We start from the raw sequence: 23389 nt of genomic DNA on the forward strand, positions 1-23389 counted from the left end.
TTCCTGGGGTCAGATACATCACATGATCACACTGACAGAACCACAGGCACGTAGACACAGGCAACAGAGCATGCACAATGTCGGCACTAGTACAGTGTATATCCACCTTTCGCAGCAATGCAGGCTGCTATTCTCCCATGGAGACGATCGTAGAGATGCTGGATGTAGTCCTCTGGAACGGCTTGCCATGCCATTTCCACCTGGCGCCTCAGTTGGACCAGCGTTCGTGCTGGACGTGCAGACCGCGTGAGACGACGCTTCATCCAGTCCCAAACATGCTCAATGGGGGACAGATCCGGAGATCTTGCTGGCCAGGGTAGTTGACGTACACCTTCTAGAGTACGTTGGGTGGCACGGGATACATGCGGACGTGCATTGTCCTGTTGGAACAGCAAGTTCCCTTGCCGGTCTAGGAATGGTAGAACGATGGGTTCGATGACGGTTTGGATGTACCGTGCACTATTCAGTGTCCCCTCGACGATCACCAGTGGTGTACGGCCAGTGTAGGAGATCGCTCCCCACACCATGATGCCGGGTGTTGGCCCTGTGTGCCTCGGTCGTATGCAGTCCTGATTGTGGCGCTCACCTGCACGGCGCCAAACACGCATACGACCATCATTAGCACCAAGGCAGAAGCGACTCTCATCGCTGAAGACGACACGTCTCCATTCGTCCCTCCATTCACGCCTGTCGCGACACCACTGGAGGCGGGCTGCACGATGTTGGGGCGTGAGCGGAAGACGGCCTAACGGTGTGCGGGACCGTAGCCCAGCTTCATGGAGACGGTTGCGAATGGTCCTCGCCGATACCCCAGGAGCAACAGTGTCCCTAATTTGCTGGGAAGTGGCGGTGCGGTCCCCTACGGCACTGCGTAGGATCCTACGGTCTTGGCGTGCATCCGTGCGTCGCTGCGGTCCGGTCCCAGGTCGACGGGCACGTGCACCTTCCGCCGACCACTGGCGACAACATCGATGTACTGTGGAGACCTCACGCCCCACGTGTTGAGCAATTCGGCGGTACGTCCACCCGGCCTCCCGCATGCCCACTATACGCCGTCGCTCAAAGTCCGTCAACTGCACATACGGTTCACGTCCACGCTGTCGCGGCATGCTACCAGTGTTAAAGACTGCGATGGAGCTCCGTATGCCACGGCAAACTGGCTGACACTGACGGCGGCGGTGCACAAATGCTGCGCAGCTAGCGCCATTCGACGGCCAACACCGCGGGTCCTGGTGTGTCAGCTGTGCCGTGCGTGTGATCATTGCTTGTACAGCCCTCTCGCAGTGTCCGGAGCAAGTATGGTGGGTCTGACATACCGGTGTCAATGTGTTATTTTTTCCATTTCCAGGAGTGTATTATAAAATGATTGTTAAAGTACATTATTATTAGGAATTGGTCCGCCCCAGGTAGATGAGTGGTCAGCGCGACAGAATGTCAATCCAAAGAGCCCGGCTTCGATTCCCGACTGGGTCGGAGGTTTTCTCCGCTCAGGGACTGGGTGTTGCGTTGTCCTAATTATCATCATTTCATCCCCATCGACAAGCAAGTCGCCGAAGTGGCGTCAAATCGAAAGACTTGGGCCAGGCGAACGGTCTACCCGACGGGAGGCTCTCGTCACACGACATTATTTATTATTATTATTAGGAATTGAGCACTTCATTTCATTCTTACAAACTTATGCGTTGAAAACAGACATATTTGTGAAATCTGGTCTCTGCCTGAGGAAGCAACAATTCATCATTCTGAAAAACGTGGTACCTAGCTAACGAGATGAGAAGCCATTTGGCCTGTGTATTGAGAAGCTTTTTCCCTACTCGATCCACGCGGGCTTAGGCGTCTTGTCACGGTCAGTGTGGCTCCCCCCCCCCTCCGCCACACCCCCTCCCCCGATGGAGGTTCGAGTCCTCCCCCGGGCATGGGCGTGTATGTTGTCCATAGCGTAAGTTAGTTTAAAATAGTTTAAGTAGTGTGTAGGCTTAGGGACCGATGACCTTACCACAAATTTCCAAAAATTTTTTTCCCTGCTCGTTTCCGTTTGAGGAACACCTTTTCTCTGGACCGAGGTGTACGGTAGACAGACCGACCAACTTGGTGGAGTAGCCACATAACACTAATTCACTCAGATGATGTAATGGTGCGCTGCTCAGTGTTCTAACATTTTGCGTGAATTTCCTGCAATTTATGGAGGAAGGCGATAATTAGTAATTATGCAGTAATAAGTCGTTCCATGTAAATTGCAGCCGTGGATGCAAGATATTTGCACGCAAAACTACGGTGCTGCAAGAATTGAGCAATGGTTCCACAATTATAGGATAATACGAGTTGTCTGGTATATCTAAATAATATTAGACATAAAAATACTGTGGAAGTTATTTTGCATCATATTCTGAAGCGGGAAGCGAAAACTCTACCTCACGACCACGAGCTGCGGATCCCGCAACGTATGCAAATTCACCATATTCATACTCATGTTCCTCCTTCAACCTGCGTAATTCATTAATCCTAAACATTTCGTTGATCGTTGCTTGCAGAAGCATAAAACTGGAGTTGCATGCAACTGAGGAGTAGGAACGTGCTATGGAAGCAAACTGGCAGAAACTGCCAGTGACTTCAGGATGGTCAGATGGGCGGTAGTCACACAACGGTCAAGGGCCTGTAACGTCACCTCTGGAGCTCTGTGGTGCCGCCGGGAGGATCGCGAAAAGAAAGAAATTCCTAGAGCGACTGCTTGTGTAAACGTTTTACAATTGCTTCTGACAAAGTGAGCTGTTAACAACTATTTCGTAGTTATTAATGTAACTGGAAAGGCAGCCTGTCAGCTAACAGAAACTCTGGACTACTGCAGTAACAGCAGAGGTTGAAAATACCACTTCAGTTGTAAGTTACTTGATTTTCACACAACCGGTTTCGGACTGCTATAAGCCCATCCTCTGGTGTCGTAGCTGTGCTGTGATCCCCGAGCGCTGCGTGTACCAGGCGCGGTGTGCTGCCTATGAGCGCAGAACGGCTTCGACACCTGAGGATTGGCTTGTAACAGTACGAAACTGGTCGTGTGAAAATAAAGTAACTTACAACTCAAGCGGTATTTTCAACCTCTCCTATAATGCTCCGTTGCGGATGTTCTTCCAACAGTATTCTTTATACTACAGTAATAGTTAGTTCTTAAAAGTGTTACTTTTTTTTTATTTCAAGTGCATTACTGTGGTTGCATCGGATCAATGGACATCTTTCTTCCACAGTATATCTCTGATGTCGTTACTCAGCAATATCTTCGCGCTAGAGGGTGCACCGTGCCCCAACTGCGCGATTTAGGAATGCTGTGCATCAGTCACGTGCTCTGTGTGCTCCTCACTGTGGGTTTTGGAATTTTCGTGCGGCCACTGATCAGCATGTAAGACATCACGCCAAGCCGCTGTAGTGCGTCACACTACTGACACTAGAAGTAGTTTGGAGGAGATCATTTGGTGTACGGCATATTAAAGAGACGTGCTGCGGTGAGAGGCTTAGGCTAGTGACAGACTGTGGCCGGCTGCACCTGAACAACTGGTTGTTGGCGACATCGTCGACTGCACAGCCAGCTGAACACCTAAGAAATTACTTTGGCGAGAAACTTCTTAAGCCACTCACTTTCAGCTGTTCTGAGTTCCACAGCCACTGTCTTGTGTGTTTCCATAAGACGAACATTAGCTAACAAAATGAAGAGAATCGTAACAGTTATTGGACTAATAATATTTTATTCCTTGCAACCGGTTTCAAAATAATATAGTTCCATCTTATGGCATACAGTAAAGCGTAAAAGAACTAAGGTTGCTTCCACCCTACGTTTCCTGTGGAACAGAAGATCCGTGTCCTACTTTATAAGATAGGGGACATAGGGACCTGGCACCAAACATCATCCTGCTCCTCTTGCCGGAAAGAAACGTAAATGACCTGGATGTCTAGCCCGTAACAACACTTCTCTTGAAAGCCTTAGTACGCACTGACTTATTGTTCAGACTTACTGTTTCCTGCAGACGTTTTGGGGCAGACGTATACGCCCTGACACGCAAAGAATCGTGTCCTCATCTAGCTTTGATTCAAGGGAAGCAGAAAATTGAAATCTGAGCCATTTGTTTCGTTACTGGATGAACTTTCTTTACGTAGATGAATCAAAATTGTACCCTTTGCTGAAGCAGTTTTTCGGAAAATGATTTACTTATTGCATAAAAAATTAAGTATCACAGTTTTTTGATTCGATGTTTTTTCGCTATTTAATTGCTCAAATGACTGCTTGCAATACTTTGAAATTAGGTAACCCACTGCCTATTGTTCGAAGAATGTGAGGTGAATTGTGCGAATTAAGAATGTAAATGTGAGGGAATCAGAAATGGACGATGTTTGATATGGATCGTGATGGTTTGAAGGATAATCTTTGCATTGATTTGTCATCTCCGCTAGATTTACTGAATCGGGAAACCCAACGGGTCCTTTTTCTTCGGTAAAGATGCGGTGCGCAAATTCATTTCCATCAATGTCAATTTTGTGCTGTACTATCTTTGCATCTGTCGATGAATTCAAAGTGGATATATTTAGTTATGTGACGTACTTGGTTCTAATTACTACTCTTCAAGACATTTAGACAGTCGCATGTATTTGCAACAACGCCACCTCTTCCATTTATAGCACCAACAGCAGAGTTAACACGTGTTGAAGGTATAGGGTTTTGTTGCTATACTAAAATCAGCTGTCAGCTGGCATCTTGAGCTGCCAATTCCAAATTGGTAAGATTTGTAGAGATTTATAATTCTCATATAAAAAGGAACTACTTGTCATGTTTGCATTATTATATTAATAACGCATTCTTCTTTTGCACAAAGCTAATCTGAGCTCCTTAAAATGCCTAAAAATTTAGCAGATACCGTGTTGTGTACCACTAAATACGCACCTGCGAAATTAAGAAAATGGGCGTCTTGTAAGGCCGGTGTTGTTTCCCCATGACGGCAAGGCGTTCTTTTTAATAAGACTGTCATCAATCTCTTTTAATGATATTATTGACTCTTGTTACATTCAAAAATATGTTCAAACGTGTGTGAAATCTTATGGGACTTTACTGTTAAGGTCATCAGTCCCTAAGCTTACACACTACTTAACCTAAATTATCCTAAGGACAAACACACACACCCATCCCCGAGGGAGGAATCGAACCTCCGCCGGGACCAGCCGTCTTGTTAAATTCAAAGATCTTTCAAATCCATACAAGCGTACAGAGAACCAAGCAAATTACTACAAAATAGTTATTTTATGCATTTTCGAACAATTTTGCTTGTACTCAAAATTTTACTTCTCCGATAAGAGGCACTCTCCCGCTTTCCATCTCCTATACTACGAGAGAGTGGAGGGTGATGTAACCGGGGAAACCACACTATCAAGTCGAATTATGAGGCAATCATATTTATTAACAATTGTAGGCAAGAGACAGAGCGATAACAAAATCAGTAGTAAAGTATTGAATGTTGGACCTTACAAATATGGCTATCAATAAAATCTGTTGTATAAGCCGAGACAAACATAGTCATTGTAAAGATTTATTGTAAGTAAATGAAACTTCTCCTCCTAATGTTTTTCTTCAGAGATGGCGGGGGTACGTTGAGTCGTATATAGGCTCATATTGATAGAGGCTGTCCCCCTATTATATCTTTTAGTTGTTATTAAGCAACGATTGTTATGGCGTCTCGCTGGAGCAGTGGCTCCCAAACCAGGGAGTAATTACCTCCTGAGGCGTAAAATAAAATTTTCTGAAGGGTAAAAACTAAACGACTTGATTCTGTTTCAGTCACGAAATTAAATTCTTTTCAAAAGATCATTACTATTATCACTACATTTGTGAGACTCTAATACTGATTATATCTGTAAAAGTAGCAGTAATTACTTTTTCTGAATTAGTAGCTTTAACGCGGTGGAGGTTGCAAGTTCCTTACATAAACCGCCCAATACATACATATGGCCGGCTTCTGTAACCGAGTGGTTCTGGGCGCTTCATTTCGGAACCGCGTGACTGCTACGGTCGCAGGATCGAATCCTGCCTCGGACCTGAATGTGTGTGATGTTCTCAGGTGAGTTAGGTTTAAGTTGTTCTAAGTTCTAGGGGACTGATGACCTCCGATATGAAGTCCCATAGTGTTCAGAGCCATTTGAACCATTTTGAACATAGCCGGCCGAAGTGGCCGTGCGGTTAAAGGCGCTGCAGTCTGGAACCGCAAGACCGCTACGGTCGCAGGTTCGAATCCTGCCCCGGGCATGGATGTTTGTGATGTCCTTAGGTTAGTTAGGTTTAACTAGTTCTAAGTTCTAGGGGACTAATGATCTCAGCAGTTGAGTCCCATAGTGCTCAGAGCCATTTGAACCATTTGAACCACTTTGTTACTTCCTTCGTAATTGACAGCACGACACAGCAGTAACTACATAAGGGCTAGCTTAGTGCTGTATACAGTTTTATATTATCATTAATGTGGTTAGACACAAACCATTAACTGCCTGAAGTTGTCCTGTTTCTGCCAGTTCGGAAGTAAGGAGTGAAGCAATGAAATGATTTACGAACAATAATTGTAGTGCAAACGTCTGAAATTGTTTTATTTTAATTGGGGTTGCAGTGAGCAGGTTGAGAAGTGCCGCAATTGGGAGGAGTAATGCAGGGAAGCATGTGTCGTAACCAGGGTGTACCCTCATTGTGATACACTACTGGCCATTAAAATTGCTACACCACGAAGATGACGTGCTACAGACGCGAAAATTAACGGACAGGAAGAAGATGCTGTGATATGCAAATGATTAGCTTTTCAGAGCATTCACACTAGGTTGGCCCCGGTGGCGACACCTACAACGTGCTGGAATAAGGAAAGTTTCCACCCGATGTCTCATACACAAACAGCAGTTGACTGGCGTTGCCTGGAGAAACGTTGTTGTGATGCCTCGTGTAAGGAGGAGAAATGCGTACCATCACGTTTCCGACTTTGATAAAGGTCGGATTGTAGCCCATCGCGATTGCGGTTTATCGTATCGCGACATGGCTGCTCGCGTTGGTCAAGATCCAATGACTGTTAGCAGAATTTCTGTGGGTTCAGGAGGGTAATACGGAACGCCGTGCTGGATCCCAACGGCCTCGTGTCACTAGCAGTCGAGATGACAGGCATCTTATCCGCATGGCAGCCACGTTCGGTCCCTGAGTCAACAGATGGGGACGTTTGCAAGCTCGGAGACCATGGCTGCGGTTACCCTTGACGCTGCATCACAGACAGGAGCGACTGCGATGGCCTACTCAACGACGAGCCTGGGAGCACGAATGGCAAAACGTAATTTTTTCAGATGAATCCAGGTTGTGTTTACAGCATCATGATGGTCGCATCCGTATTTGGCGACATCGCGGTTAACGCACATTGGAAGCGTGTATTCGTCATCGCCATACTAGCGTATCATCCGGCGTGATGGTGTGGGGTGCCATTGGTTACACGTATCGGTCACCTCTTGTTCGTATTGACGGCACTTTGAATAGTGAACGTTACAATTCAGATGTGTTACGACCCGTGGCTCTACCCTTCATTCCATACCTGCGAAAACCTACATTTCAACAGGATAATGCACGACCGCATGTTGCAGGTTCTTTACGGGCATTTCTCGATACAGAAAATGTTCGACTGCTGCCCTGGTTAGCACTCTCCAGATCTCTCACCAATTGAAAACGTCTGGTGAATGATGGCCGAGCAACTGGCTCGTCACAATACGCCAGTCACTACTCTTGATGAATTGGGGTATCGTGTTGAAGTTGCAGCTGTACCTGTACACGCCATCAAAGCTCTGTTTCACTCAATGCCCAGGCGTATCAAGGCCGTTATTACGGCCAGAGGTGGTTGTTTTGGGTACTGATTCCTCAGGATCTATGCACCAAGTTGCGTGAAAATGTAATCACATGTTAATTCTAGTATATCATATTTGTCCAATGAATACCCGTTTATCATCTGCATTTCTTCTTGTTGTAGCAATGACCAGTAGTGTCTGAGAAGGAGTTGTGGGTAGCACCACACACACACACACACACACACACACACACACACACACACACACACCACTAACTAGAGTTTCCATTCTTTGATTTTGCCGAATTAAATCTCATTGATATTTCGTCATTTTAAAATGAAATAATTCCAAGGAAAGTCTTTCACTCTACGGTTCAATTAGGTGCTAAGTTGGTGATAATGTGGATGATGGGTGGCTGAGGGAGTTAACCAATTTCAGGTGGGGGGTGGGGGAGTGGGGGGTTACTAGCTAATGTCTGATTACTCTCAGGAGTTATGGTCTAAGCAGAAGAATTTCTGTACTCATATTGGTCAGTCTCGTGACACACCGAGGCCAAGTGCATCTAACGAAATAGATGGTGACTTCGTGAACTGCGCTGACAGCGGAACACCGAAGACAATTAAGCTGTCTGAGAGCCTCTTAAAACACACACTTTAAGCTGTTTCTTGGCCCGAAGTCAAAGTGTGTTTGCGTAAGACGACCCGTAGTTAAATTTACTTAAATAGCGAAGCTTCACTGGCCTCTTCAGTGTTCCTGCAGTACCAAATGGTTCAAATGGCTCAGAGCACTATGGGACTTAACATCTATGGTCATCAGTCCCCTAGAACTTAGAACTACTTAAACCTAACTAACCTAAGGACATCACACAATACCCAGTCATCACGAGGCAGAGAAAATCCCTAACCCCGCCGGGAATCGAACCCGGGAACCCGGGCGCTCCTGCAGTACCTTCTAGCTCAACTCGTGTTTCCACTATAATTTGTAAGGCTTCAGATCTCTATCATTGGGTCTGGTATAACGGTCAATTGACATTAACGTTACCACCACCTGCGTTTGATGTCTATGTGCAATAACCTTTCGCAGACGGCAGGTGGCAGCACTGGCAGTGGAGGGTATATAAAGCGTGCCGGGGGGGGGGGGGGGGGGGGAGAACGCGGAAAACAGTGAGGTCATTGCCGTAATGCAGAAACGATTTGTAAGACTTCCAAAACGGCATGATCATGGGCTTTCGGGCCAATGTTGGAAGAATTTCCTAAACGGCTAAAGTTACAAACTGTTCATGTGCCAGGATGATTAAAGTATACCGTGAATGCCAAAATGATTCGTTCCAAAACATGCTCCGAGGCAACTATGGTGCAACACGCGCCAGAGGTGACCGGGAAGAAAGACGTCTGCAGAGATGTGTACGAGCGAATAAACGTGCAAATTTTGAGCAACTGCTCTCCCAGATGAACCAAGGGGCTACTAACAGTGTCTTCTGAACAACCATTCAGCAAACGTTGCTCTGTTTGGGCCTCCACAGCAGGGGCCTGGTTCATGGATCCATACGCCAATATCGCAACTGGGCGTCTACTGAATGGCTTTTTCAGATCAATCACGTTTTATGCTCCTTCGGAGAGATGGCCGTTAGCTTGTACAGAGCGAAATGTCCGCAAGCAAACACTGTGAATGCGTTATGGTCTGGGGAATATTTTACGACATTTCTTGACCGATCTCGACATTCTGGAAGGCACAATCGATCAATAAAAGTATACATCTACCTTCGGGAACCATGTCCACCCCTTCATCCAGTTTACCTTACCTGGTATCTACCAGCAGGACAACGCAATGTGTCACACAGATCGGAGTGCACGTGCGTGGTTCGAAGAGCATCGGGATTAGTTTACCGTAATTCCCTGGCCACGAGACTGCCCGAATTTAAGCCCAACCGAGAATCTGTGGGCCATGGATCCTCAGCCGTGAAACGTTGCGCTGCTGGACGTGGCACTGGACTTGACATGGCTTCACATCCCTGTCGGTACCTTCCAGAACATCACTGACTCTCTTCCGGCACGCCTCGCTGCGGTCTGCGTTGCAAGATGCGCTTATTCAGGCTTTCGACAAGTGGCAACATTAATGTGAATGGACAGTGTATATATATCCACATTAGGTTAGGCGTTTAATTGTCTGGTTCTTAACATTAATTATTGTCTGTCCTATGGGTTTTAGATGTTAGTAGTATTATTATTTAATGTTCTCAGGTTTTCGAAAATATTCATTCAAATTTTTTAAAGCTTCATATTTACATACTATACGTGTAGTACGAAGCGGCCTGTTCCAATATGTTTTGTCGTTTAATCTTTCATGAGACTTCAATATTATACTTACCATCTACAGATACTTTTGGGCATGTAATTGGCGACTTCGAGTGTGTGTCCAGTCTTGGTGACAGAGGTGTGGTCCTGACTGTAAACTGCTTGCATTGACAAAAACTTTTAAGAATTTCTTAAGTACCGGTTAGTACGTGATTCATTCCTTGTATTCATTGTTAAGCCCCTCGACAATACACTTGCACAGATTTCACTGTTTTAGCCCAATAGTAGCTTTAAAAGTAAAATAATTTGTTTCTTTTAAATAAATATTTTCTTGGCCTGGCAACAGCCTCTCCCAACCCCTCGCTCTCAGCCAGTCACTTACATTTACTTTGCTTTAATTATATCTTAAAATTATTATGTGCTTAGAAGAAAAGTAAATGCATTTTATGCTATGTTTGTGCGGCTCATTTACGGAAGAAAGACGAGACAAGAATTTTTTTAAGGGTAATATTGTAATAGTATTCGATTTAATTCATTGGGTTCGTTTCTCAATGCTCAAGTGAAAGCAGTTTGGAAGAATAAATAACTTCATTTTTTTTTATTTTACGATTTTTCACAACGTGACTGTTGGAAACAGAAGGAGTGAAAGATCATGTAAATTTCATTCTGGTAGTAAATGGTAAAAAGTACATTTATGTAAAGGTATGCCCATTAACTGTTCCAAGTTCAATAAATAGAATTATTTTCAGAATGCTTCCCATCGGAGCTGGCGACTGGTAATAAAAGGCAGAATAATTTCTTCTCAGACAGGAAGATCTCAAGATAAGTTCTTCCTGGCTCAGTGGTAAATAGCGACAATGCGTTCTAGTCGGCAAACATTGATTATCAGCTCGATAATTAAAGTTTAGAGTGAAATGTTAAACTTTGTTTTTGGATCGAAGAGTCGCCTATATTTTCACTAAACACTCCGCAATAAATATGATAGGCTCTCAATATCCAAACAGGTTTACACGCGGTGTGCCGGCCGGGGTGGCCGAGCTGTTCTAGGCTCTACAGTCTGGAACCACGCGACCGCTACGGTCGCAGGTTCGAATCCTGCCTCGGGCATGGATGTGTGTAATGTCTTTAGGTTAGTTAGGTTTAAGTAGTTCTAAGTTCTAGGGTACTGATGACCTCAGAAGTTAAGTCCCATAGTTCTCAGAGCCATCTGAACCATTTTTTACACTCGGTGAACAATTGTGAGAGAGTACAGTTTAGATGTAAACAACTCCCAAACGGTGAAATTTGTTATTCTTTGCAATAAACTGCTATCTTTTCTTAGCAAATTTAACACGAAATACACGAAACGATGTAAGCACACGAGAAGGGATAAGGAAAGTACAAATGAGCATAAAGTCTTCCTCTGATAACAAAATTTTTTTAGCATTAGCTATGTTACATACATCTGAGCATTTTGTAAAGATTGGTAGCGTAACTCTATTAATGTCAAAAATGGTTCAAATGGCTCTGAGCACTACGGGACTTAACATCCATTGTCATCAGTCCCCTTGAACTTAGAACTACTTAAACCTAACTAACATAAGGACAGCACACAACACCCAGTCATCACGCATTAATGTCAAACATAGACCTTAATTTGAGGAAGAAATTTCTGAGAATGTACGTCTGGAGCACGGCATTGTATGGTAGTGAAACACGGATTGTGGGGAAACCGTAAAAGAAGAGAATAGAAGTATTTCAGATGTGGTGCTACAGCCAAATGTTGAAAATTAGGTGGACTTACAAGGTAAGGAGTGTGGAGATTATGCGCATCATCCGGGCAGAAAAGAATATATGGAAAACACTGCCAAGGAGAAGAGGCAGGACATCTGTTAAGATATCGGGGAATGATTTCCATGGTAATGGAGAGAGCTGTGGAGGAAGACAGAGATTGGACTACATCCAGCAAATAATTGAAGATCTAGGTTGCAATTGCTATTCCTAAATGAAGATGTTAGCACAGGAGAGGAGTTCGTGGCGGGCCGCATCAAACCTGTCAGAGGCCTGATGTCTAAAAATTTTAGTGTACTTTTATCGTCTATTTTTAGAACTGTCTGGTCGCACCTACAAAAATGCGTGACCTTGCAGCAATCTCTGTGTTATAAAATAGTCGTGGATCCTGTTCATTGTTGAAGGATATGAAAGAAAGGTCATTTTTCTTCTTCTTCTTCATAACAAAACAGTGACGCCACTGTCTACCACGGTAGTTAGCCACTGCTGCATTTCAAATAATACCCGAAATACGAATAACAACTCGTTCACAAAGATGTTTGAATGGCTCTGAAACGCTGGTAGCGTGAGTGCCTACGTATTGGCATGCACCCTTCATATTTATACTACACTGACGGAAAAAATACCAATACCAAAAATTAATTAACGTAGAGTAATCAAACTTCGCGAATACATTTGTGTATGTAACACATGTAAGTGATTAACATTTGAAACATCCTATTATATCCTTTATTGGGTTTTGTGTGATTCACTGAAGTCGCCAAACAGTTATTATTATGAATATATGACGGTGTGCTTAATGGACGAAAGGCGACCGGTTTTTCTGCTGTGATTTTGGAGGTATTTCAACAAAGTGCGGCTATTCTGAGACGGAATAGTTAATGATTGAAATTTTTTCTGTTACTAAAGACCACAAATGTTGTGATATACAAACTAATATGTATTTTCTATTAACACACTAATTCTGAGGTAGTTGCTAACTTCGTCTTACACATTTAATTCCGGTGATATCTTTTATTAGTTGCTGATTTTAAATACTTAGTCAGACGCAATGATGATGGTTAACATTCACAACAAGCCTCACTGCAATCCCATGGTTGTTGCAGGCCGACGCGGTTGACGCGAAACGCGTAATTCGGCACTTGTTACTTTTGGTTTTATATCACTCGCGAATCGGTATTGATGAGGGTCAACCCCACGACGATAAGGGGACTCGCTCATTTGTCATACTCGGGTGAATTTACAATTTACTGCTCACTCGGCACATCCGCCATTGACACCGTACTCAGCTCGACCGCCATTTTCTTTTACTTTTGCCAGTCTCTCCAGTACTGCTTTCACTCGACACTCATCTCACTGCCTCCTGCAGCGATCGACAATCGACTCCTGTCTGCTATCGACGTGGGTGTCGGATACTACACTACTGGCCATTAAAAATGCTACACCACGAAGATGACGTGCTACAGACGCGAAATTTAACCGACAGGGAGAAGATGCTGTGATATGAAACTGATTAGTTTTTCAGATTCACACAAGATTGAAGCCGGTGGCGACACTTTGTAAGGGGTCCGCAGGCCCTTACTATTAAAATTTGCGCTCACACAGGTCGGTAGGGCAAATATCGAGTAGTGTGTGCAGGACGCGCGAGCTAGAGGGGATTCCCCGGAGTGCCGAGTGGACGGCTTGGGTAGATTCCCGCGAGGCGGGAATAACTGGGCGGAGAGCAGTGCGAAGTTAGAGCGTGGAGTGCCGAGGCCGGGTGTGGTAGGTTCCCGCGAGGCGGGAATAGCTGTGCAAAAAAGCCAGCAGAAATTATTGCTATTTACCGGCAAAGGGAGTGGCCAACGCCGTGGTTTAACCCCTTTGTATCAATATTCGGCGGAAAAGTGAGAAAGTTTTATTATAAAGTGATTTCAGTGAGATTGAGTGCCGCTGTTATACTTCCGCGTCTACCGCGCCGGCATTACTTGGATTACAGTGACTGGATATTGCGTGTGACGATTAACAATAACTAAAGAGACCTGTGATGAGATTAGCCGTCATTAACAGTGTATTGACGAAGGCAGTGGCTGTCTCCTTATTTTTGTGCTTTGCTAAGAAATAGGTTTTGTTTATGAAACTGTGTTTGCTGTCCTCATTTCCACCAAACTATACTTATTACCATATTTGTGAGGATAGCACGGAATGTAACACCTCCTGAGCAGTCCAATCCGATTGCTAGCCCATTAGGTACACGGTCACATTATTTAATTATCTAATTTTGGGCTGCTAGTCAGATCCGCGAACGAGCGGATAACTAAAACCAGAATAAAAGGACGTGTTACACCTTGGCTTACCGTGGACAGGACTCGGACTAATGCAATTTTCGAACGCAGTGTTACACAATTGGCTTAGCGTGAAAAGAACAAGTGCAATTTTCGGACGAGAAAACAAAGTATTCAATGTGGAATCGGGACAGTACATGAATGTTAAAATCGCGATAAGGAACAGTGTAATATTTGAACAATACGAAGTAATAAATCGCACGATTGTGACTAAACTGTTTTTCTTGCCAGATGAGATAGCCAAATAACGTCAATAAACTGTGTTGTAAAGTGCAAACGCGAAAATCCGCGCGAAAAACTGTGAAAAGTGGACGTAAAAAAAAAAAAAAAAAAGAGACACGTGTGAACAATAAAATAGTGAGACGAGCCAAGATTTCGTCACAAAAGTGGTTAGAAAAGTGTTTAATGATAACATGTTGACTGAAATTGCCCTTTGAACGGTGAAAATCGGGCGGTTTCGTGTGGACCCATAAACTGGTATGCTGACGATAACGTATTGTGGCGACGCAGTTAGGGAGTGACGTCTCGCAAAGCCACGTAGCAGTCGCGCCAAAGAGCTTCGACCCGCGAGGTGATTCCACACGACCTCCTACCACACAGCGACGCAACTTCGAGACAGCGAGCGCAGTCCCGGCATCTAGCGGCTGAACGACGAACTACGTCCGCCTACAGCGCCACGGAGCGGCCGACGGGGAACTACGTCACCTTCACGCGAGCTCCAACAGCGGACCGACCACGCCCATCTGAAACGTCAAAACATCGCGACTCGCGGTAACGTCGGTTGGTGAGTGAAGACGACGAGTTAGAGTAACAGTAAATTGCAGTGTGCAGTCTTCGTGTTAAATAAACAGTTTTAACTGATATTCGCGTTAGGGAAAATGCTAAATCGTACTAATTTCAGAAAAGTTGCGAAACATATTTTGAAGTCTAGCATGCTTATTGGGGCACACTGCATTGCATAAATGACAATTGTTTTTAGGAATTTGCATTTTTTTTAAATTTTGTGAATGTTGTGATTATCTTGTCTAAAATATTTTTGCATAAATTATGTATGTGAAAATTGTTTTTTGGAAATTTAGGTTTGTGAGAACAGTTATATTCAGTATTCATGCATGTTATATCATTTTGGGAACTAAGTGAAAGGGTTACAGGTACTGTTTGAGTAGGTTCATGGTAATTAGGAGTGTTTTGAATTATTGGAGGTTATTTTGTACTACTTGCCTGGGCATTAAATATAAACCAAAAATGTCTTCTGAAGATAGGCAGGTCTGTGAGGCAATAGTTGAAAGAAAAGTGGTAGGACAGAGAGACAGGGATGATTCAGGAATCAGTGATTGTGGATTGTCATTAGGAAGCCCAGCAGCACATTCAACTAGTTATCCCGAGACACCGGGACAAACGACGAGAAATAAGTCAGTTTCAGAGGGTACCGATATGTGGTCAATGTTGGTAGACTTGATAAAGAAGAGTTCGCAAGAAAGTAGAGAAAGGGAAGAAAGGTTACGAGAATCATTAGAGAAGAGTTCACAAGAAACAAGAGAATCATTAGAGAAGAGTTCACAAGATTTTCAAAAATCATTAAAGGAAGAATTACAAGAAAATAGAGAAGAAGGAAGAATACTCAGAGAATCATTAGAGAAGAATTCACAAGAAACAAGAGAATCATTAGAGAAGAGTTCACAAGAAACAAGAGAATCGTTAGAGAAGCGTTTACAAGAAACTAACGCATGGTTAGAAAGGAATTCACAAGAAACGAGAGAATCACTAAAGGAAGATTTACAAGAGATCAAAACATCACAAATGAAGATGGAAGATAATTTGAAGAAGGAAATGCAGGAGTTACAAGAACGACTGAAAATGGACATCGACGAAAGAGAGAGGAAGCTACAGACGAGCATAAAACAAGTCCAGGGAGACGTAGAGAAGGTGGAAGAAAGGTTAACAAAAAGGATAGAAGACGATGTTGAAGAAACGAAAGCCGAGCTGGGAGAAAGAATCAACGAAGTGGAAACAAAGTGCAATTATCGCATCGCCGAAGTGACGCAGAGGCAACAACAATGCCACGAGGCGGTTAGGGGGATAGAAGATAAGCAAAACCGACTAAATGTAAATCTGCAAAATGCTATAACCATACAACGAGAAGGAGAAAAGAGGGTTGAAATGGAGGTCAAGCAGTTACAACAGGGAGTGCAGCAATTAGAAAGCAAGACAGAGGAAATTGATAGACGAATTAGCAATGCCACCTTAGCCGTTGGGGAAAGTAAGGTCATTACATTGATGAGCAATGATAATCGGTGCATCCAAAGTAATACAGGGCAGAAGTTTAGACCAAAGGGAGGGTTGCACCCAATGATATTTATGAAATGGCTAAAAGGAGTTCTCCCAGCACATCTTAAGGACTCAGACAAGATTCAATTTGCAATAGATAGGATGGAAGGTGAGGCTTTCACTTGGGGAGTCAGGAAGAAGGAAGGGACTACGAGCTATGACCAATTTGAAGAGGAATTCTTAAAGAAATACTGGTCTAAAAGCCATCAATGTGCAGCAATTGAGGACCTACTCCATCGCAAATCACTTAGTACATGGAGGGGAACGTTGAGAGAGTTTGCTGAACATTTGTGGGAACTGAACGAAACCCTGGAACAACCCCTGAGTGATGACGTAATGATATCGGCAATAAAAAGAAGGTTGAATCACAGAATGCAAGAAACTATATCCGGGAGCCTGATTGAAGATAGGGAGGCGTTGATGAAGATACTGGAACAACTGGAATCTGTTCGAGCACAGGGATACGATCAACCTAATGTTCAAAATCGAGAGGGAGGTAATGACCCAAGGAATCATTTCAATAAGTCATCTAATTATAGAGGAAGAGGTGGCGGTTATGGATACAGGAACCGTGGTGGTGGACGGCAATGGAGAAATGATTGGAGGGGAAATGAAGAACCAAGAGATCATGAGAGAAGATGGGATAGGCGAAGGAATGACACGGTGCATATAGAAGAAGAAGAGAGACCGGAAAACTGAATGACACTCCAGATGAGGTCCGATCGGGAGTGAGAGCTACGAGGACCAGAATAAACCTCCTGAGACATGACGATGGTGGAGACCTCAGAGAAGATCTACTAGAGGAAAGAAGTGAGATTCCCAAAGAACCCAGGTTACCCATGATAGGAATCAAGTTATGTGGGCTGGACATCGAAGCATTAGTTGATACAGGAAGTGAAGCATGTGCAATATCCAAAAGATTGTATGAACAGATACTAAAAGCGAAGGTTAACTTACCTAGTTTCCCAGTGAGTGGAGTGAGGATCGTGAACGCCGTAGGGGCAAAGAGTAAACCTATTAAAGAGCAAGTATTAATTACATTTGAGATAGAGGAAGAAGAATATGAAGCAACATTTTTGGTAGTTACCGGATTGAACACATCGATTATTTTAGGGATAGATTGGTTAAATGAAGTTGATGCAGTAGTGAGTTTTGATGAAGGTACTATCAAAGTTAAAGGAAGAAAGGGCGAAGAAAAGAGGTTGAAATTTGCTGAAGGGAATGCGATCGAAGAAGAGGAAGAATTCAGAAGAATAAATTTGTGTCACGAAGAGGAACCCACCACGAGATACGCGGAAGAGGAACCAGGAGCAGAAGTATTGATATACCTTGAGGGACTAGCACGAGAAGATAGACATAAAGAGGACAAAATCGGAAAAAAATTGGAGGAAATGACGCACCTAGATGAGGGAGCTAAGAAGAAATTAGCTGCAATATTATACAAGCGTTGTAGAGTATTTTCTCAACGGCCAGGTATCATGCAAGGAGTGGAATGTAAATTGAAGATAAAGAACCATAAACCATTCAATATAAAACAGTATACCATTCCCCAAGCAAAACGAAAGGCAGTAGATGAAGAAATACAGAGGATGATGAACCTTGGGGTTATCGAACGGGCCAATAGTCAATACAACAACCCCCTATTTGTTGTTGATAAGAAAGATGGAAAAGTAAGGATAGTTTTGGATGCCCGGACAGTGAACAAAATCATCGAACCGGAGAGGGACAAACCAGAAACTATAGAAGAACTGATTCAAAAATTCCCAGGAGCAAAGGTGCTTAGTAGTATCGATTTGACGGCGGGGTACTGGCAGATACCGTTGGCCACAGAGTCTCGCCAGTATACAGCATTTACTTATGGGGGAAGGTGCTATCAATTTAGAGTGTTACCATTTGGACTTAACGTATCAGTGTCTGAGTTTATAAGAGCGATGGATAAGATACTAGGTGAAGAGTTACTTAAAAAGGTCACTGTCTACGTAGATGACCTGTTGATAGCAAGCGCATCATGGGAAGAGCATTTGGATAGACTGGATGCAATATTGGCGGCTTTTGAAACCGCGGGAGTAACTGTAAACCTGGATAAGTCGGAATTTGGCAAATCAAGGATAAAATTTCTGGGCCATATAATATCCGAGGAGGGTATCTATCCTGATCCTAGTAAATTGGAGGCTATTAGGAATTTTCCAGCTCCCCATAGTAAGAAACAGTTGCGAGCATTCTTTGGGGTGTGTGAGTTTTATAGGAAGTTTATCAAAGGACCCATGCTTAATGCACCGAATATGAGAGAATTAACCAAGGCAAGGATGCCGTGGCATTGGAATGCGGAATGTCAAACCGAATTTGAGAATATTAAGGACGCGCTATATAATGCAGATATCTTGTACCACCCAGATTTTTCCAAGGATTTTTATTTAGGAGCAGACAGCTCGGACTATGGACTAGGAATACATTTATACCAAGTAGATTTGAGCGGGAAAGGTGAGAGAATAAGAACTATAGCATTCGGTAGCAGAAGTCTAAATGCTTGGGAGAGAAAGTATTCAATTACTGAAAGGGAAGCACTGGCAATTGTGTGGGGCTTTAAGCGTTTCCGATATTATTTGGCTGGGAGACATGTGAAAGTCGTGACTGACCACAAGGCCCTTACATTTCTGACTACGAGCAAATTAAGGCATAGTAGACTAATGCGATGGGCCCTAGCATTACAAGACTATGATTTTGAAATAATTTATGAACCAGGAGCAACACACATAATACCTGATGCTTTGTCAAGATTACCAGCTGACTCAAGAGGAATGTTGTTGGAGAGGCCGGAAGGAGAAGGAGTTAGAATCAACCTGATGAAGGGAGTACAGTATGAAGAGTTTATAAGAAAGTTCCTAAGGAATGTGCGCAGGGAACAGAACGAGGACGAGAAATTAAAGACAATTAAAAACAAATACAGGTGTGCAGGAGAAGAAAGAATTCGCACATTCTATTATATTCACAATGGAATACTCTATAAAAGGAACAAGGAGGGTGAAGAGAACTGGAAACTCTGTATACCGGAGCATGTGGTAGAAAAATTAATTTGGTATACGCACTACAGTAATGCGCATTATGGACCGAAGAAGTGCTTGGAAAAGTTGAAATTGGATTGTGCATTCAACAACAAGGGAAGGCGTATACGTAAATTACTGAGTACATGTGACACCTGTCAAAAATCTAAGACGACCACAGTACAGCACAAAGGATATATGCATCCAATTGTACCGACAGCGATTAAGGACATAGTTGCAGTGGATCTATTTGGGCCACTTCCTGCCTCACGAGGGAATTATACACAAATCTTAGTAGCGGAAGAACTGGTTTCCAAGTATATAAAATTTTACCCGTTGAAGAAAGCTACTAGTAGAGCCATCATTAACCAATTTGAAAAAGACTATTTTCAAAAGGTGTGTATTCCTAAGCGAATATTGAGTGATAATGGGTCACAATTCAGGTCAAAGGAATGGACAGAGATGCTAAGGGAGCACGGAATAGAACAAATTGCCATTTCTAGATATAGGCCCGCTTCTAACCCAGCGGAACGAACCATGAAAGAGTTGAACCGTTTATGCCGCACCTACTGTCATAGGAAGCATGGTTCATGGAAGGAATATCTGGAAGAATTTGAGCGGGTTAGGAATCATCTCCCACATGATTCCACAGGGTTTGCACCATGTGAAGTATTGCTCAACCAGGAACCCGATAGTATTTTTCGTGAGTTGGTAGTCTACCCACCAGGGAGTTCATTGACCTGGGAGAGGAAATTGGAGCTGGTGGAATTAAGTATGAAGGAGAAGACCAGGAAAAGACAGGAAAGACACGACAAACTAGTGAAACCAATTACTTACCGAGTAGGAGATCTGGTATTAGTAAAGGTTCATGCTAAATCAAAGAAAATAAACTCTGAGATACATAAGTTTAACCATGTTTATAAAGGACCATACAGGATTATAAAAATTAGTCATCCTAACACTGTGGAATTGGAATATGCACGGACAAAGAGAGTGCATGGCAAAGAGCATGTGGAAAACATAAAAAGGTACTACTCGCACGAGAGTAGAAATAACCCAGGTGAGGAGGAGGAACTCGACTAGGGTGAATGAATGAACTGAGAGTGTCTAAACTCCTTGAAGTAGTGGCGTAGAATATATTAGGACAATTAGCTATAGAATGGACAATTGAAAGAGGGAAGTGTTTGTTTACATTTGTGCTTTGTGATATATTAGAATTAGAATTGAAAATTTCATGTCAAAGACTATCTCAGAATGAATATAAAACTGGTAATAATTATGTAATAGTAATAATCCATATGTTCTGTATTTAGGTAAGGAATTTTTGAGTGTATATGCTGTGTATGTTTTCATTTTGATATTGGACTACAGACGACTTGCTGGTTGAACTGAAAATTTGTAATTTTGAATAATGCCATTTATGTGATGTACTAACCTTTTTTGTAGAAATTGTTATGGAGGCAGCCCACTACCGGAGTCCAGGATTATTTTGAAAAATTGTAAATTCATTAATAATTTGTATTGCATGTTTTGATTCAATGTAACTATGTTTTTAAATCCCTAGCCGATTCTTTTTCACCTGTGGTTCAAAAGAAGTTTTTGAGGGCGGGGATGTGAGGGGTCCGCAGGCCCTTACTATTAAAATTTGCGCTCACACAGGTCGGTAGGGCAAATATCGAGTAGTGTGTGCAGGACGCGCGAGCTAGAGGGGATCCCCCGGAGTGCCGAGTGGACGGCTTGGGTAAACTGGGCGGAGAGCAGTGCGAAGTTAGAGCGTGGAGTGCCGAGGCCGGGTGTGGTAGGTTCCCGCGAGGCGGGAATAGCTGTGCAAAAAAGCCAGCAGAAATTATTGCTATTTACCGGCAAAGGGAGTGGCCAACGCCGTGGTTTAACCCCTTTGTATCAATATTCGGCGGAAAAGTGAGAAAGTTTTATTATAAAGTGATTTCAGTGAGATTGAGTGCCGCTGTTATACTTCCGCGTCTACCGCGCCGGCATTACTTGGATTACAGTGACTGGATATTGCGTGTGACGATTAACAATAACTAAAGAGACCTGTGATGAGATTAGCCGTCATTAACAGTGTATTGACGAAGGCAGTGGCTGTCTCCTTATTTTTGTGCTTTGCTAAGAAATAGGTTTTGTTTATGAAACTGTGTTTGCTGTCCTCATTTCCACCAAACTATACTTATTACCATATTTGTGAGGATAGCACGGAATGTAACACCTCCTGAGCAGTCCAATCCGATTGCTAGCCCATTAGGTACACGGTCACATTATTTAATTATCTAATTTTGGGCTGCTAGTCAGATCCGCGAACGAGCGGATAACTAAAACCAGAATAAAAGGACGTGTTACACCTTGGCTTACCGTGGACAGGACTCGGACTAATGCAATTTTCGAACGCAGTGTTACACAATTGGCTTAGCGTGAAAAGAACAAGTGCAATTTTCGGACGAGAAAACAAAGTATTCAATGTGGAATCGGGACAGTACATGAATGTTAAAATCGCGATAAGGAACAGTGTAATATTTGAACAATACGAAGTAATAAATCGCACGATTGTGACTAAACTGTTTTTCTTGCCAGATGAGATAGCCAAATAACGTCAATAAACTGTGTTGTAAAGTGCAAACGCGAAAATCCGCGCGAAAAACTGTGAAAAGTGGACGTAAAAAAAAAAAAAAAAAAAGAGACACGTGTGAACAATAAAATAGTGAGACGAGCCAAGATTTCGTCACAAAAGTGGTTAGAAAAGTGTTTAATGATAACATGTTGACTGAAATTGCCCTTTGAACGGTGAAAATCGGGCGGTTTCGTGTGGACCCATAAACTGGTATGCTGACGATAACGTATTGTGGCGACGCAGTTAGGGAGTGACGTCTCGCAAAGCCACGTAGCAGTCGCGCCAAAGAGCTTCGACCCGCGAGGTGATTCCACACGACCTCCTACCACACAGCGACGCAACTTCGAGACAGCGAGCGCAGTCCCGGCATCTAGCGGCTGAACGACGAACTACGTCCGCCTACAGCGCCACGGAGCGGCCGACGGGGAACTACGTCACCTTCACGCGAGCTCCAACAGCGGACCGACCACGCCCATCTGAAACGTCAAAACATCGCGACTCGCGGTAACGTCGGTTGGTGAGTGAAGACGACGAGTTAGAGTAACAGTAAATTGCAGTGTGCAGTCTTCGTGTTAAATAAACAGTTTTAACTGATATTCGCGTTAGGGAAAATGCTAAATCGTACTAATTTCAGAAAAGTTGCGAAACATATTTTGAAGTCTAGCATGCTTATTGGGGCACACTGCATTGCATAAATGACAATTGTTTTTAGGAATTTGCATTTTTTTTAAATTTTGTGAATGTTGTGATTATCTTGTCTAAAATATTTTTGCATAAATTATGTATGTGAAAATTGTTTTTTGGAAATTTAGGTTTGTGAGAACAGTTATATTCAGTATTCATGCATGTTATATCATTTTGGGAACTAAGTGAAAGGGTTACAGGTACTGTTTGAGTAGGTTCATGGTAATTAGGAGTGTTTTGAATTATTGGAGGTTATTTTGTACTACTTGCCTGGGCATTAAATATAAACCAAAAATGTCTTCTGAAGATAGGCAGGTCTGTGAGGCAATAGTTGAAAGAAAAGTGGTAGGACAGAGAGACAGGGATGATTCAGGAATCAGTGATTGTGGATTGTCATTAGGAAGCCCAGCAGCACATTCAACTAGTTATCCCGAGACACCGGGACAAACGACGAGAAATAAGTCAGTTTCAGAGGGTACCGATATGTGGTCA

The 23389-nt window shown here is 43.3% G+C and overlaps 1 protein-coding gene across 1 annotated transcript; it reads left to right on the forward strand.

The window, feature by feature from the left end:
• Positions 1-15661: 15661 nt before the first annotated feature.
• On the forward strand, positions 15662-17245 carry LOC126252602 (golgin subfamily A member 6-like protein 1). The gene has a single exon (XM_049953505.1). It carries the CDS (start codon positions 15662-15664, stop codon positions 17243-17245), a length of 1584 nt encoding a protein of 527 aa, XP_049809462.1.
• The last annotated feature ends 6144 nt before the right edge of the window (positions 17246-23389 follow it).

Source organism: Schistocerca nitens, chromosome 4 (assembly GCF_023898315.1).
Source record: "Schistocerca nitens isolate TAMUIC-IGC-003100 chromosome 4, iqSchNite1.1, whole genome shotgun sequence".
Classification (NCBI taxonomy): Eukaryota; Metazoa; Arthropoda; class Insecta; order Orthoptera; family Acrididae; genus Schistocerca; species Schistocerca nitens.